Below are 14,396 nucleotides of genomic sequence, written 5' to 3' on the forward strand. Positions count from 1 at the left end.
CAAAGTTCATCAAAAAATGCTATTCGCCAGAAAGGTGTTTTTCCTGTTATGTATCCCTTTCCAAATTAAGAGGAACACTGTCTTTGTCTTTGTCAAACGACATTTTGACATTCTAGAAAAAATACCAAGTTTGAGAAAGTATCCGTTTCCGTCGACTTATTCGTGGAAGTCATTGCGACTTTCTTATTTTAATTTGATAAATTTTCGAGATTTCCTCACATAATTTGGCGCGTTCAGAGAAACACACATGCTTGTGTCCAGGAGTGATTCACTCACCTCGAAATTGATTAAAAATGTTCGCATTCCATGCCACTGCTCTTCGGTAAATAGGTCACTAGACCCATCTATCATAACTTCGCGTTCAGAGAAACACACATGTTTGTGTCCAGGAGTGATTCACTCACCTCGAAATTGATTGAAAATGTTCGCATTCCATGCCACTGCTCTTCGGTAAATAGGTCACTAGACCCATCTATCATAACTCAATCACCTTAACTACTTGACTTGGCAATTCAACTTATTCAGCAGACCCACGTAAATTGACATCTTGGCTTTTGAACAGCTTGGCTCTTGCCCCCCTCCTCCCCCCCCCTCCCCACCTTTGGAAACGCGCCTGCTGATTAGGGCTTCTTAAGTGATGCTAATTTTCATCGTAGAAACTGGTGGAGTTTGAAGAAGGAAGCGGCATCCCGTTCACTCACATCCGTCTACTGGCGCGTGCCTTCACCCATCCGCAAGTCGGCAAAAATAACCTAACGCTGTGAGTACAAATAGTAGCTGTTACATCCCCCATCACCTAAATGTACAGCACAGTTTATTTAGTTTAAAGTACATATGCCTGACATTTTTTTAAAAGATTAGCCAGTCTCGGCCAACCGTGTGCTGAAAGTTTACAAAAACGGAATTGTACATACATATTTGTTAGATTGGATTACAATCTTATTCGAGAAAATACATAACCTAATAGATAAAATTTGAGAAAACTCCTGAAAGTCATGAATCACACTCAAATAACCATGTCCATTCACGGCATTGCCACCTCTTTACTCCCCGTCGAATGTGCAACAATCTCCGATGATTTTTTGTACTGAAAATGCGAAAAAAAAATTAAAATTGTAAAAGCATTGTGTCTATTGGAAGTTTCTTTGAGGTTTTGACTGATAATTTAGGGCGGTCTTGCCTGTTAAATAGATGAGTTTTCTCGTTTGTCTCTTGTCAGTTGAGGTTTCCGTCTTCCCTTAGTGAGTAAACAATGCCGCCTTGAGGTTATTTTGAAATCCCTGACAATTTGGTAGTTATATGTTATTATAAAGCCCTGTTTTGCGCTACATGTTTTGTAAAGGTGAGATTGCTGTTTATCTTGATTCTAGCGGTGATAACCAGCGTCTTGAGTTCCTTGGTGACTCCGTGCTACAGTTTGTTGTCTCGGTATTTCTCTACCAGCACTTTCCAGACCACCACGAAGGACACCTCACGGTTAGTCAGTAGAATCAAGCTGTCTAGAGCTCACGGTCAGTCGGTAGAATGAAGCTGTCTTGAGCTCAAGGTTAGTCGGTAGAATCAAGCTGTCTAGAGCTCACGGTCAGTCGGTAGAATCTAGCTGTCTAGAGCTCACGGTCAGTCGGTAGAATCAAGCTGTCTAGACCTCACAGTCAGTCAGTAGAATCAAGCTGTCTAGATCTCATGGTCAGTCGGTAGAATCAGTAGAATTAAGCTGTCTTGAGCTCACGGTCAGTCGGTAGAATAAAGCTGTCTAGACCTCACGGTCAGTCGGTAGAATCAAGCTGTCTAGATCTCATGGTCAGTCGGTAGAACCAAGCTGTCTAGACCTCACGGTCAGTCAGTAGAGTCAGTAGAATCAAGCTGTCTAGAGCTCACGGTCAGTCGGTAGAATGAAGCTGTCTTGAGCTCAAGGTTAGTCGGTAGAATCAAGCTGTCTAGAGCTCACGGTCAGTCGGTAGAATCTAGCTGTCTAGAGCTCACGGTCAGTCGGTAGAATCTAGCTGTCTAGAGCTCACGGTCAGTCGGTAGAATCAAGCTGTCTAGACCTCACGGTCAGTCAGTAGAATCAAGCTGTCTAGATCTCATGGTCAGTCGGTAGAATCAGTAGAATTAAGCTGTCTTGAGCTCACGGTCAGTCGGTAGAATAAAGCTGTCTAGACCTCACGGTCAGTCGGTAGAATCAAGCTGTCTAGATCTCATGGTCAGTCGGTAGAACCAAGCTGTCTAGACCTCACGGTCAGTCAGTAGAGTCAGTAGAATTAAGCTGTCTTGACCTCACGGTTAGTCGGTGGAATCAAGCTGTCTAGACCTCATGGTCAGTCAGTAGAGTCAGTAGAATTAAGCTGTCTAGACCTCATGGTCAGTCAGTAGAGTCAGTAGAATTAAGTTGTCTTGAGCTCACGGTCAGTCGGTAGAATCAAGCTGTCTAGAGCTCACGGTCAGTCGGTAGAATCAAGCTGTCTAGAGCTCACGGACAGTCGGTAGAATTAAGCTGTCTTGAGCTTACGGATAGTCGGTAGAACCAAGCTGGCTAGAGCTGATATAGCTCGCACTCCCTGTTATCCCCAGTTATTTTAATTGGATAACCATCAGTGGGATACACCATTAACTCAAACATCCTTCTCGGTACTACTCTCAATTGGAAATGTTGATCGATTTTTTACTCTAATTTCAGTTGTTTGTTCCATAACGTATACATGTGGTTAAAGATATTTTGTTTATCATTTATATATATTCTTATCAACCTCCACTTATTAGATCCCTGAATCCTATTTCACTTTCAATTATTATGCCGTGGGTTCTACTGTAGTTTGTTTCCAATGCAACATACGCAAGCAGGAACAAGCAATGTTATGAGGGTAGGGATAGACTAAATAAGGTTTTCAAACAGCATTGCCAAGAAATGTAGACGAATTTCTCAATTTGAAATAAACAATGAATTGTCAAACAATGAATTGCCAACTATAACGGCTAAATTCATCTTCCTATAATTGCGATTCTGTAGAACGTCTACCCTCGCCTTGTTTTCTTTTCTTTTTTTAGCTGTAACCAATTCATCTTCCTATGACTTCGACTCTGTTGAACGTTTGTTCCTTACCTTGTTTTTTCTTTCCTTTTTTCAGCTCTTACGGAGCTCGTTAGTGAACAGTCGCAGCCAAGCCGAGATCGCTCGCCAGCTTAACCTCCAAGAATTCATCAATACCGGACCCACGGTATGTTGATGGCTTAAAATGTTTTTTCATCACTATTAAGTTTTTACAGATCCAACGTTGCGCAAAGTCTTAGGGGTACCACTGGTTTTATCAGCCTGACTCGTCTGTTTTTAGGGGGTCAAGAATGTGCGAGAGAAAATGCTAGCAGACGTTCTTGAAGGTAAGCCTTACCAAGGGTCTTACTTTGTACTTTTTATTTTCAATAGTTTGTATTACCATGATCACCTAGAAAATGTATGGTGTAAGAATGTTAGGTTGGATGAGCAGAGAAATCTGCGCCTTGTACACATTGTTCTTTTCAACTCTTTAAAGACACATTTTTCACTAACGATTCTCGGATCAAACAACCAAAAACTGAGAGGATTTACATAGTTTCTCTAGAGCTTTATTCTTTGTGGCGATTATTGGACATACAGTGTTTATAGAGTCTATAATTGTTTTGCTTTTTAGAATGCTATTTTTAGCAGAAGTTGTTTTTAAGCGTATTGTTGGTCATGCTATTGTTGGTGATGATATTGTTGGTCATGCAATTGTTTATTGTCTTGTTCTTCACCTTTTGTCGCTTAATTTGTTGTTCCCCAGCTTGTTATTGTGTTGTTTATTTTAGTTGTTGTTTATGCTGCTGTTGCTTATGGTGTTGTTTCTGATCTTGTTGTTTCTGTTGTTATTTAGCTTTGATTGCCGCCGTGTTCGTGGACAAGGGACTAAGACACGTGGAGGTTTTCTGCCGCGTTTGCTTCTTCTCCAGACTCGAGGTAACGACCCATCTAGAAGTACTTAAACCATCTTTTACCGTCATTAGCCATCGAAGTAGTTCAACCATCTATTTTCATCATTTACCATTGAATTATTTTAACCATCTATAACCATCATTAGCTATCGAAGTACTTCGACCATCTATTACCATCATTAGCTATCGCAGCACTTCGACCATGTACCAAAAACATTGGATCAAGCAGCAACAACATATCGAAGTACCTGAATTATAAGGGTATAACTTGAATAATGTACCAAAGGGATTTGATTGACCAATTGACCAATGTAAATAGTATCCGATTAGCCATGTGTTTTGGGGTTACGCTTGAAATCGTCATCCGTTATGTGCTTATGAACTTCAGGCTTATCACACTAGTTTGGGAAGGATCCTGTAATTTTCCTAGGCTTCCTAACCATTTGTGTTATCAAATAAGCTATTGAAACTGTTTTTGTTTCACTTTTTGTGTGGCAGGATAGCATTGTTAACCAGGAGTGGATCGACTCCAAGTCACAGCTACAGCAATGCTGTCTGGCCATGCGGACTGAGGGGAAATCCCCGGACCTACCCATATATAGGTATATTCACTGCTGTGAAACCCCTAGACATACCCTTATATAAGGTCATTCACTGAGGGGAAACCCCCAGACATACCCATATATAGGGGCGCACTGAGGGGAAAACCCCCGACCTACCCATATATAGGTACATTCACTGCTGGAGAAATCCATAGACCTACCAATATATAGAGGCATTTACTGAGGGGAAACTCCCAGAACTACCAATATAAGTGGATTCACTGACGAGAAAATCCCAGACCATCCTTGTTATGTGTCCATTCACTAAAGAGAAAACACCAGACTTAACTATGTATAGGCCGATTTGCTGAGGAGAAACCCCAGGGTCTGCCAATAATTGGGTACATTAAAACCACCGGACCAACCAATATATAGGTTTACTTACTACGGATAAAAACCAGGACTTTCCATGAATACCTAGGTGAATTTAATGAGGGGACAATCTTGGACCCACCTAAAATAGGGGACCTACACATATATAGGTGTATTCACTGTTGGGAAAACCCCAGGCCTACCCGTATATAGGTGTATTCCCTGAGGGTATAACCCTGGGCCTACCCATATATAGGTGTATTCCCCGATGATGAAACCCTGGGCCTACCCATATATAGGTGTATTCCCCGATGATGAAACCCTGGGCCTACCCATATATAGGTGTATTCCCCGATGATGAAACCCTGGGCCTACCCATATATAGGTGTATTCACTGACGGGAAAACCCTAGCCTCCAACGCAGGCGTTTTCAGGCCGGCGTCGGTCACTTCCTAGACTTTTACAGGTACATTCATTATGCCATATTTATTACTTTGACTGGCAATGGTCAGCGTCAACACCACCACGACTTAAACGTTTTCTGATACATTTTGACGCAGTGTTAGATCTGCGTGAAAACTGCGATAACTGCCTAGCTGAAGTACATGATTTTGGTTGTTTGTTTTCAGGATTCTACAGGACGCCGGTCCAGCTCATCACAAGAAGTACCAAGGTAACACGTGCACTTGGTCTCTTGTTTATTCGTGTGAAGATCTTCCATTTGGCAATTCTACGAACCATAGAATAAGTACAGCAAAGTCTTTCGTTTGGAAGGTATTCTCACCATAGAATGAGTACAGCAAAGTCTTTCGTTTGGAAGGTATTCTCGCCATAGAATGAGTACAGCAATGTCTTTCGTTTGGAAGGTATTCTCACCATAGAATGAGTACAGCAAAGTCTTTCGTTTGGCAGGTATTCTCACCATATAATGAGTACAGCAAAGTCTTTCGTTTGGCAGTTATTCTCACCATAGAATGATTACAGCAAAGTCTTTCGTTTGACAGTTATTCTCACCAAAGAATGATTACAGCAAAGTCTTCTGTTTGACAGTTATTCTCACCAAAGAATGGGTACAGCAAAGTATTTCGTTTGGCAGTTATTCTCACCATAGAATGACAACCAAGCTATGGTATTTCTAAAATGATTAGACTCTGCTCCTTTTTACTGGCATATCGTTAGTTATGCTGGGAGCAGTAGGCATCCATTTCCATCTGCTAATTCAACCGAGTATCTAAAAAATCTTCTTAGTGGAAGGTATTTTTTTATGTCTCTCTAAATAAAGTTACTCAAAATGTGTTTTTCTATTTATAGTTGGCGTGTACTTCCAGGGCACGCGATGCGGCAAGGGCGAAGGATCCAGGTTAGGCAGCGATGGATTATACCACATGTTTTTACAAGCTTCAAGAGTCGCTTAGTTAATTTCGGAAAGCTTGTCAAAATCATGGAGAATGACCAAAATAATAATCTAAGATTATTATAAGACATATTTGGTAATAAGTACAACATTGTTATTTGAATGTTTCGCATTTCAAGTTGATGGGTATGGATTGAAAATTGTACTTTCGAGAAAACCGCGAACTCAAAACTTAATATTGTATACAGTCCGATAACCAGTTCCGTAGCAGTCCTAGTTCCGTATCACTAAGCATTTGTTTTTATCTTTTTGCCTCGAAAATTGTAGATTTGAACAATCCAAAACTACTTAAATGATACAAAACTATTAACCTTTCCTGAGATATAAATCCAGCTTATTTCATCCAATTGTTTGTTCAGGAATTATCATTATTTCGAAGCGATTTTCATAATTGGTGCTAAAATGAGCGGCGTTTACTGCACAGTGAACTGACCCGCGTCACGAAAGTCAGATGAAAACAATAGCTCCTTTAACAAAATTGTCCTAAGTTTTATATGAATGCTTAGAAGAAAGAATGTATGTTAATGTGTATGGGTTTTTTTCTCTGACTTGATGCGATTTTTTCGATTTACATTGCTTTTAAATTTTCGGGCTTGAACTTGGGAATAGTTCCGTATCACCTTGCGCCCATAGTGTGTTTTTGGTTTGACTGCAGATATAAAGCCGTGAAAAAGATTGATTTCATTATACCGTTCTCAATTTATCATTTTAATCCCAGTAATGTTAATTCTAAACAGTTAGTTTTTATTATGTGGGCCTTTTATTTCAGTCATTCGGCTGAATAAAGAACTTTATTTTTTAAAGACAACCTCCTTGGTATTGTTAGCGCTCGATAAAATATTATTCTATATTAAAAAAAAATACTGAACTGTGATTGATATATCAATATGCTAGGATGAATAAATAAAACGACCAAGATTAACCATAGTTAAATCATTAGCTGGCTAACTTACAAAGGGATATGGGATTGTTATCGCAGAACTCTTAAAGGAACTAAAACAACGCATTGGCGGCCGTAGCATTCACATTTTGTTCTTGTAAATAAAAACAGCTTTTTGTTGAGCTCTCGTGCACGAAAATTATCAAAATAAATCACCCAATTCTAGGCTCACCTTATCCTCTACATTTTTGCATTTTGTCTATTTTGCCGTATCAGTATTTGAGTGGTTTATGGCGTTTATTTTGGAAGAATTCGATCAGACCGTTTTGTTTCTTGCAATATGGATTTGTTAGCGACATGCGAGCGAAAGCGCATTGACGATTGTTGGTTTGTTAACCTGCTGCATTGCGTAGTTAAAATCATTTTTATAGATTAATTTAAGCAAAAAGGAAGGGATGTGATATGTTATTCAGTTAATATGTTTTTTATTGATACTCAAATGAAAAGAAAAAAAAAACTCGCACCAGACGACAGAACGTTTTGAGTGATACTGAACTATGCCCGCTGCTACGGAACTACTCCTACTATGTGCAAAGAGAAAATGCCATATAAATCAATAAAATTTGAAAATGTGTAGTCTTTTCTGTGCATATTATATGCATAAGTAAATTTGTTGTCGTCTTAGAAAAAATCATGAGCATTGGGCCCTCCGCAAAAAAGATATAGCAATTTTAATATGAGTTGATACGGAACTGGTCATCGTACTGTAGAGCAAACAAACCAGATCCTCCGCGTTTACTGTTTACTCTCGCCGACGATTTCCAAGAGCTAAATTGCCTTAGAGAGTGGTGCGATAGCTCAGTGGCGCGGGCTTCGCTTCTCAAGCAAGAGGACCAGGGTACGAACCCAGGTCAGGCCAACTTGGGATTTTTTCAGAGGTGTAAAAACCTGGCTCTCTACATTGGGGATTGTGTATCCCTCGTGGCTCGGAGGTGGTCCCGTCTCGCAAAAACCTACCTAGCCAACCTGTTATTGTGAAACATGTAACATTTTTTTTCCGTTTTATTTGTTACTATAGGATGGGAGAAAGATTAAACAATGTTTGTAACACACACTATCTTATTTTTCTGTTTTTAGTACAAATGCCCCCTTTGTACTAAATTAATTTACGAAATTAACGTTTGAATTGGTCTCACTATTTTATGGTGTGATTATGACTATTTATGCTCCTTATTAATGAAAATTTCTAGCATTCACCAAGCAGAGATGGCCGCTGCTAAGGATGCCCTGGAGTCCAGTACGTAACCGTGTTTTATTTTTTGTTTCTCTTCTTATCACGTGTCACCTTCTATTGTCCTGACCTGCATTTTGATTGGCTCTTTTTGCAGGGTATTTTCCCGAGCATGCGCGGCAGAAACACCTCCTTGACCGCAAATACAAGGACAAGCGAGCGAGCCATCCAAGCCCACGTCGCGATGATACCTCGGCTAATCACCATGGTTTTCGGCGGGCACCGGACGGCTGTCGTAGACGTGACGGAAATGCCCCTTTCCAGGACAACACGAGGACAAGCGTGGAAAGTCCTCGTCGATGTAACACTCTCACCGACAGTCCACTGCGAGCACGATCGGGGAGTCATCGAATGACTTCGGATTCTCGTCGTAGCTCGGCCGAAGACTTTCATCGGGGCTCGTCAAGCTCGCGGAAATCCAAGGATAGGGATTTATCAGATCCTGAAGACGGCTGGGTGGATATAGATCTCAGCGAAATGCACAGCGACGCATCTAGAGACTAGGGGTTTCAACTGCTGTAATTGCATAGAAAGCGGGCAAGGCTTTTAAGCCTAGAGCAACCTTAAAAAATAGATGGTATCTACCCCAGTTATAAATGATCAATTTTGTAACATGTTTAAGTACGCACTGGAAGTATCAACAGGCTAAAAACGCATTAACGCAAACTTCAACGAAAACAGGTCCACAGAGCGACTTGGTATATTCTTTTTTGTGGTAGGGATTGTATCACATCGGGATTTGGAAAAAGAAAATTCTTGTCCAAACAGGTCAAAAGCAAAATTTGCTTCTTTTCTATTATCTTAACTTATCCAACTTAATAACTACAACTACATACTTAACCTTACAATATTTTCGCGCTAACAATACAGGACCTTAAAGCCACACCGGAGGGCTGACTGAAACCTCAACCGTTAAGAGACAAAAGAATCTTTTAGAATCGTCCTCAAAGAAACGTCCAATAGACACACTGCTTCTACAATTTAGAAATATTCTTCGCGTTTTCATAAAAAAATATCGGAGATTGTTACGTAGTCGACCCGGATGTAGGTGGTGACAATGCGGCTTTAACCCTCTTTTTTGCTAAAGAGACCTTTTCTATATAAAAAACAACGCTTTCTTCGGCTTATGGTAGGACGAACGTTATAGTCGTTAATTAGCTTACGAGAATCATCAGATTTAATTGACGCGATCTTCCTAACAAGGAGGATCCTGTCTCCCTCTGAAGTACACTCATCTCTATGCCTCGTATTTTTGCTAGTGAAGAGGATTTCAACCAAGTAGTTTTGATAGTTCTACCGTCGCACCTTAAGATTTTTGTATTTTTTTTTTTATTGTCTGGATTTTGAACTACTCTAGAAACTACATACGTTAACACATGCAAACAGGGGGTCCCAGGTCGATTGAATTTTAAGTACACACGAGACGGTTGAGTTTCTAATAGTGTGATATATACATTGTTATTAGTGATCGAAAGTGGACCCATATATGTTTGATAGGCCACAAGGCCTGTCGTAAGTTGACGACTTTGTGCCTTGATTTATACAGATATTTTAGAAGGCTGTTTCTTTGCGAGTTATAAATTATGATATACAGCATGTAATAATGCAAGAAAAAACAGCCCGAGTGGTTGCCTGTTGTATTATTTTAAGTTAGGTTAATTTGATAGATTCAGTATTATTGATGTAGATGTTAATATATTTGTCTTGTAAAGATGAGTCTAAATTATTTATTTACAATCGAACTAACTTGAATAATATATTTTCGACTAAGTTTTTATTTCATGCATTTTATTCCATTTGGTTAACCAAGATATCGTCTTAATAACGAGATTTTAGAAAGGTGATGTCTTTGTCATGTGACATGGAAAATATCAGAATATCTTGGTCATATGAGTATTGGGATATTCGTCATGTGACCATTAAAATGTTTTCGTCATGTGACCATCAGGATTCTGGTCATGTGATGATTATAGGGGATCCTGGTCATGTGATGATTATAGGGGATCCTGGTTATGGGATGATTATAGGGGATCCTGGTCATGTGATGATTATAGGGGATCCTGGTCATGTGATGATTATAGGGGATCCTGGTCATGTGATGATTATAGGGGATGCTGGTCATGTGATGATTATAGGGGATGCTGGTCATGTGATGATTATAGGGGATCCTGGTCATGTGATGATTATAGGGGATCCTGGTCATGTGATGATTATAGGGGATCCTGGTCATGTGATGATTATAGGGGATCCTGGTCATGTGATGATTATAGGGGATCCTGGTCATGTGATGATTATAGGGGATCCTGGTCATGTGATTATTATAGGGGATGCTGGTCATGTGATGATTATAGGGGATCCTGGTCATGTGATGATTATAGGGGATCCTGGTCATGTGATGATTATAGGGGATCCTGGTCATGTGATGATTATAGGGGATCCTGGTCATGTGATGATTATAGGGGATCCTGGTCATGTGATGATTATAGGGGATCCTGGTCATGTGATGACTATAGGGGATCCTGGTCATGTGATGATTATAGGTGATCCTGGTCATATGATTATAGGGGATGCTGGTCATGTGATGATTATAGGGGATCCTGGTCATGTGATGATTATAGGCAGGGGCGTACGCAGGATTTTAACAAGTTGCAGTCAAATCATTCAGAAGCTGAAGGAGGGCGTGGTCCCTCCGGGGCGTACGCAGGATTTTAACAAGTTGCAGTCAAAGCATTTAGAAGCTGAACGAGGTCGTAGACCCTCATCCTGACTTCCCCGTGAAGATTTCATAGCTCCCGCTTTTGGGGTATAAATTGGCGTCAATGCGTCAGACTTTTGAGAATATTACACGATCCTCTGTCATCCTCGATCTGAAAAAGTACTTCAGTCGTTGCGTGGCACTGAACGACATAACAATATGTTTGGAAACCGTCTGTAGACTACCATGATTAAGAAAATTATAGTTTTTAACCTCGTCATATATATAAAACTACGTACATAGAATGAACGAGTAAACATTTGATTTTGTCCCCGCATTATGCAAATAAGATCGCTAAATTTTTTATAGGCCTGCAGTCCAGTGACTGCAGGCCTATAGGCTGCGTACGCCCCTGATAGGGGATCCTGGTCATGTGATGATTATAGGGGATCCTGGTCATGTGATGATTATAGGGGATCCTGGTCATGTGATGATTATAGGGGATCCTGGTCATGTGATGATTATAGGGGATCCTGGTCATGTGATGATTATAGGGGATCCTGGTCATGTGATGATTATAGGGGACCCTGGTCATGTGATGATTATAGGGGATCCTGGTCATGTGATGATTATAGGGGATCCTGGTCATGTGATGATTATAGGGGATCCTGGTCATGTGATGATTATAGGGGATGCTGGTCATGTGATGATTATAGGGGATCCTGGTCATGTGATGATTATAGGGGATCCTGGTCATGTGATGATTATAGGGGATCCTGGTCACGTGATGATTATAGGGCATCCTGGTAATCAAAAACAGTGCGTTAAAGCATCCTTAGTATCTACCAAAAACTGACCTTGTGAACTTTGCAATTATTGCGTCTTTACTTTTTACGCTATAATTATCCTCATGATGTCTAAAAGATTACGTAACAATCTCCGATGATTTTTAACGGAAAACGCGAAAAATATTTCAACATATCGAAAGCAGTGTGTTTACTGGTAGTTTCTTTGAGAATGTGATTGATAATTTAGAGCGGATGGCATGTTAAATATCTCGGATTCTAATAGACTCTTTTTCTTTTAACGGTTGAGGTTTCCGTCGGAGCTCCGGAATACCCAAGTCTCTCGCGCAGCCTTTCTTTGTGTCGGTCACGCTCCCATATCCACTGCGCGTGAGACTAAGTGTTTGTTCGTGGGATAGCTGTGGTTGTTAGTTACCAGTGTACTCCAGTTCACTCTTCCAACATGGCGGAACAGGAGAAGATCGATCTGATCATCTCTCTTCAGCGGTCATTCGAACAATTTGTGAGTATACTCATGGGTTAACTGCAATACTTGTCCCACAGAGTTGTGCCACTTGTACTCTTTAGTTTCCTAAATTTCCGCTTTAATTTTCCGTGAACACATGTTATTTCACAACAAAGTTTGACATTAGTATCCACCACCCTATATGCTGCGAACTATCGCCAAAAATTATGGCCACTGAAATGGTTTCAAATCACGCCATCTCTCCGCAAAGTGCTGAAAAAAAAAGGATGTGTTTATTGCGTTAGTTTGAATGATGGAAGCCAAAAAGCAGTTTGGCAGATGAAAATTGTTGATGAGAGTAACAGAATAATTGTAAAGTGCAGTAATGTCATGACTACAAAAACTACAGACAAGCAGTTAAGTAACTAGGGTTTGTAGCCAGGGGAGGTTCGGAAGAGCCCCCCACCTAACTGGAAGTTTGGCCCTTTTGAAGGAAGATCGAGTACCATTGCATGCTTTGGTTTTCCCTGCTAGCAGAGGCCTCTTTTCTCTGTATTTCGCTGGGCTGGAGTTCGCGAGGAAAAGATACCTCTGCCATGGGTCGCACGTTCGTTTGATCAAACCGCCGTCCACGATCGTGGACGAGATCCAGAGCGCATGCTCCGTTCATTAATTACTGGCCACTATTTTGAGCCTACAATGACTAGCGCATGCATGAAACGTATATCCGCTGCCGGATAATAAGCCCGCATTCGAAACGGCGTCCTCCGTAGAAATATCACGCGACGAATTATAAAAAGAAGCCATTCAATGCCTTATCTTCATTCAGAATTTTCTCTCTTTTGACAAACGAGTCAATCTTCCGTTTACAGGTTTTGCATATTCTTCTGGGAATAGCTGATCTAATTTTACCAAAAAGTTTTGTAACATTTTCTTCGAATCCAACTGTGCGATATTTACATTGAAGAAACTCGCCTGCCCAGATGTCTTGAAATTAATCCCACAAACAAGACAAAACTCGTCTTTGCTGCGTTTGTTGCTCAATCTTTTTAGTGACGTTTTAGGTGATTGAAATTGAACAGTTGTTTTTTTTTTTTCGAAGAGGAGAACTAACCGGAGTTTGATTCATGATTCCCGACTAAACCCATGCAAAGCATATTAGCATATTAACAGCTTTCGCGCGATGGTACGGGTTTTGGCACGTCGGTCGCTTATTAACGCTCACGCATGCGCAACAGAAACAGTCTCGACCCATGGCAGAGGTATCTTTTCCTCGCGAACTCCAGCCCAGCGAAATACAGAGAAAAGAGGCTTCTGCTAGCAGGGAAGCTTTGGTTAGCTACCTAAGAGAAAATAGTCCATTTATGGGTTAACAACCCCTCCCCCCCTCCCTCCCCTGCTTAAAATCTCTAAATATGGCTACAGGCCTGGTGGCATAAGGCTTAAAGCATCAGTGAGATGCAAGACACCTCTGTTTTCACAGCTGGGGAAAACATACCATGCCGTCCTTATGTTGATTTATTTCCCTTAATGTGCTTAGTTTGGTTGTTGCAGAGAGAAGATGAGGCTAACAGCCATCTAGTGCTCGTGGCTTCAAAACAGTGTCTTGATCATAGGGAGATAACACCCCTAGTAGAGGAGTTAACTCACTGCAAAAATATGGTGTGTATGAGTTAGCCTGGCCTTTTCAATAAGAAAATTGATATAGAAAAACCAATGGATATCAAAATTTCAAAACATCATAGCCTCACTTAATGTATGTCTAGTGGTATGCTGCATTAAAAAATGCTCTGTGCTTTTAAAATGCTTGGTTTCTTGCATCACCTACTACAGGTGTTATGTAACATAGATACATTTTGATACATGTTATTCTGTCACACAAGTCAAAGTTTGCCTAGGGGGCCCAGGGGCCAATAAAGGACTCTCTGTTGTCGTTCTAAAATGCATGGTTTCGTGTTGCAACTGCTTGTGAGAAACCGCCTCTAGAGACTGCTAAACATGACATA

The 14,396-nt window shown here is 40.7% G+C and overlaps 3 protein-coding genes across 8 annotated transcripts in view; all 3 read left to right on the forward strand.

Moving 5' to 3' along the window:
• LOC5503894 (ribonuclease 3) overlaps nucleotides 1-10,214 on the forward strand; it is a 46,122-nt gene extending 35,908 nt beyond the window's left edge. For 4 of the 5 annotated variants that reach the window (XM_048731121.1, XM_048731122.1, XM_048731123.1 and 1 more), the window contains 10 exons: nucleotides 657-760; nucleotides 1,371-1,476; nucleotides 3,126-3,215; nucleotides 3,330-3,375; nucleotides 3,888-3,970; nucleotides 4,444-4,547; nucleotides 5,489-5,532; nucleotides 6,171-6,219; nucleotides 8,404-8,450; nucleotides 8,542-10,214. In XM_048731121.1, coding sequence (XP_048587078.1) covers nucleotides 657-760; nucleotides 1,371-1,476; nucleotides 3,126-3,215; nucleotides 3,330-3,375; nucleotides 3,888-3,970; nucleotides 4,444-4,547; nucleotides 5,489-5,532; nucleotides 6,171-6,219; nucleotides 8,404-8,450; nucleotides 8,542-8,948 — 1,080 coding nt within the window. In that variant the 3' untranslated portion in view covers nucleotides 8,949-10,214. The remainder of the gene's footprint in view (nucleotides 1-656; nucleotides 761-1,370; nucleotides 1,477-3,125; nucleotides 3,216-3,329; nucleotides 3,376-3,887; nucleotides 3,971-4,443; nucleotides 4,548-5,488; nucleotides 5,533-6,170; nucleotides 6,220-8,403; nucleotides 8,451-8,541) is intronic. The other variant, XM_048731126.1, reaches the window with a different exon arrangement.
• Nucleotides 10,215-10,287: 73 nt separating this feature from the next.
• On the forward strand, nucleotides 10,288-11,995 carry LOC125570310 (collagen alpha-2(I) chain-like). The gene is made up of 2 exons (XM_048731860.1): nucleotides 10,288-10,984; nucleotides 11,559-11,995. The coding sequence occupies exons 1-2, from the start codon at nucleotides 10,288-10,290 to the stop codon at nucleotides 11,993-11,995; spliced, it is 1,134 nt and encodes a 377-aa protein (XP_048587817.1).
• A 382-nt stretch (nucleotides 11,996-12,377) lies between these two features.
• Nucleotides 12,378-14,396, forward strand: part of LOC5502113 (glomulin) — a 30,923-nt gene continuing 28,904 nt past the window's right edge. For both annotated transcript variants that reach the window (XM_048731134.1, XM_048731135.1), the window contains exons 1-2: nucleotides 12,378-12,447; nucleotides 13,945-14,052. In XM_048731134.1, coding sequence (XP_048587091.1) covers nucleotides 12,388-12,447; nucleotides 13,945-14,052 — 168 coding nt within the window. In that variant the 5' untranslated portion in view covers nucleotides 12,378-12,387. The remainder of the gene's footprint in view (nucleotides 12,448-13,944; nucleotides 14,053-14,396) is intronic.

The sequence above is a fragment of the Nematostella vectensis genome, chromosome 8, assembly GCF_932526225.1.
Source record: "Nematostella vectensis chromosome 8, jaNemVect1.1, whole genome shotgun sequence".
In the NCBI taxonomy this organism is placed as follows: Eukaryota; Metazoa; Cnidaria; class Anthozoa; order Actiniaria; family Edwardsiidae; genus Nematostella; species Nematostella vectensis.

Excerpts from the sequence above, each read along its gene's own strand:
- LOC125570310 (XM_048731860.1), top strand. The coding sequence starts at position 10,288 with ATGTCTTTGTCATGTGACATGGAAAATATCAGAATATCTTGGTCATAT. Across the intron at positions 10,985-11,558 it reads TGGTCATGTGATGATTATAG|GGGATCCTGGTCATGTGATG; the intron begins GTGATCCTGGTC and ends CGCCCCTGATAG.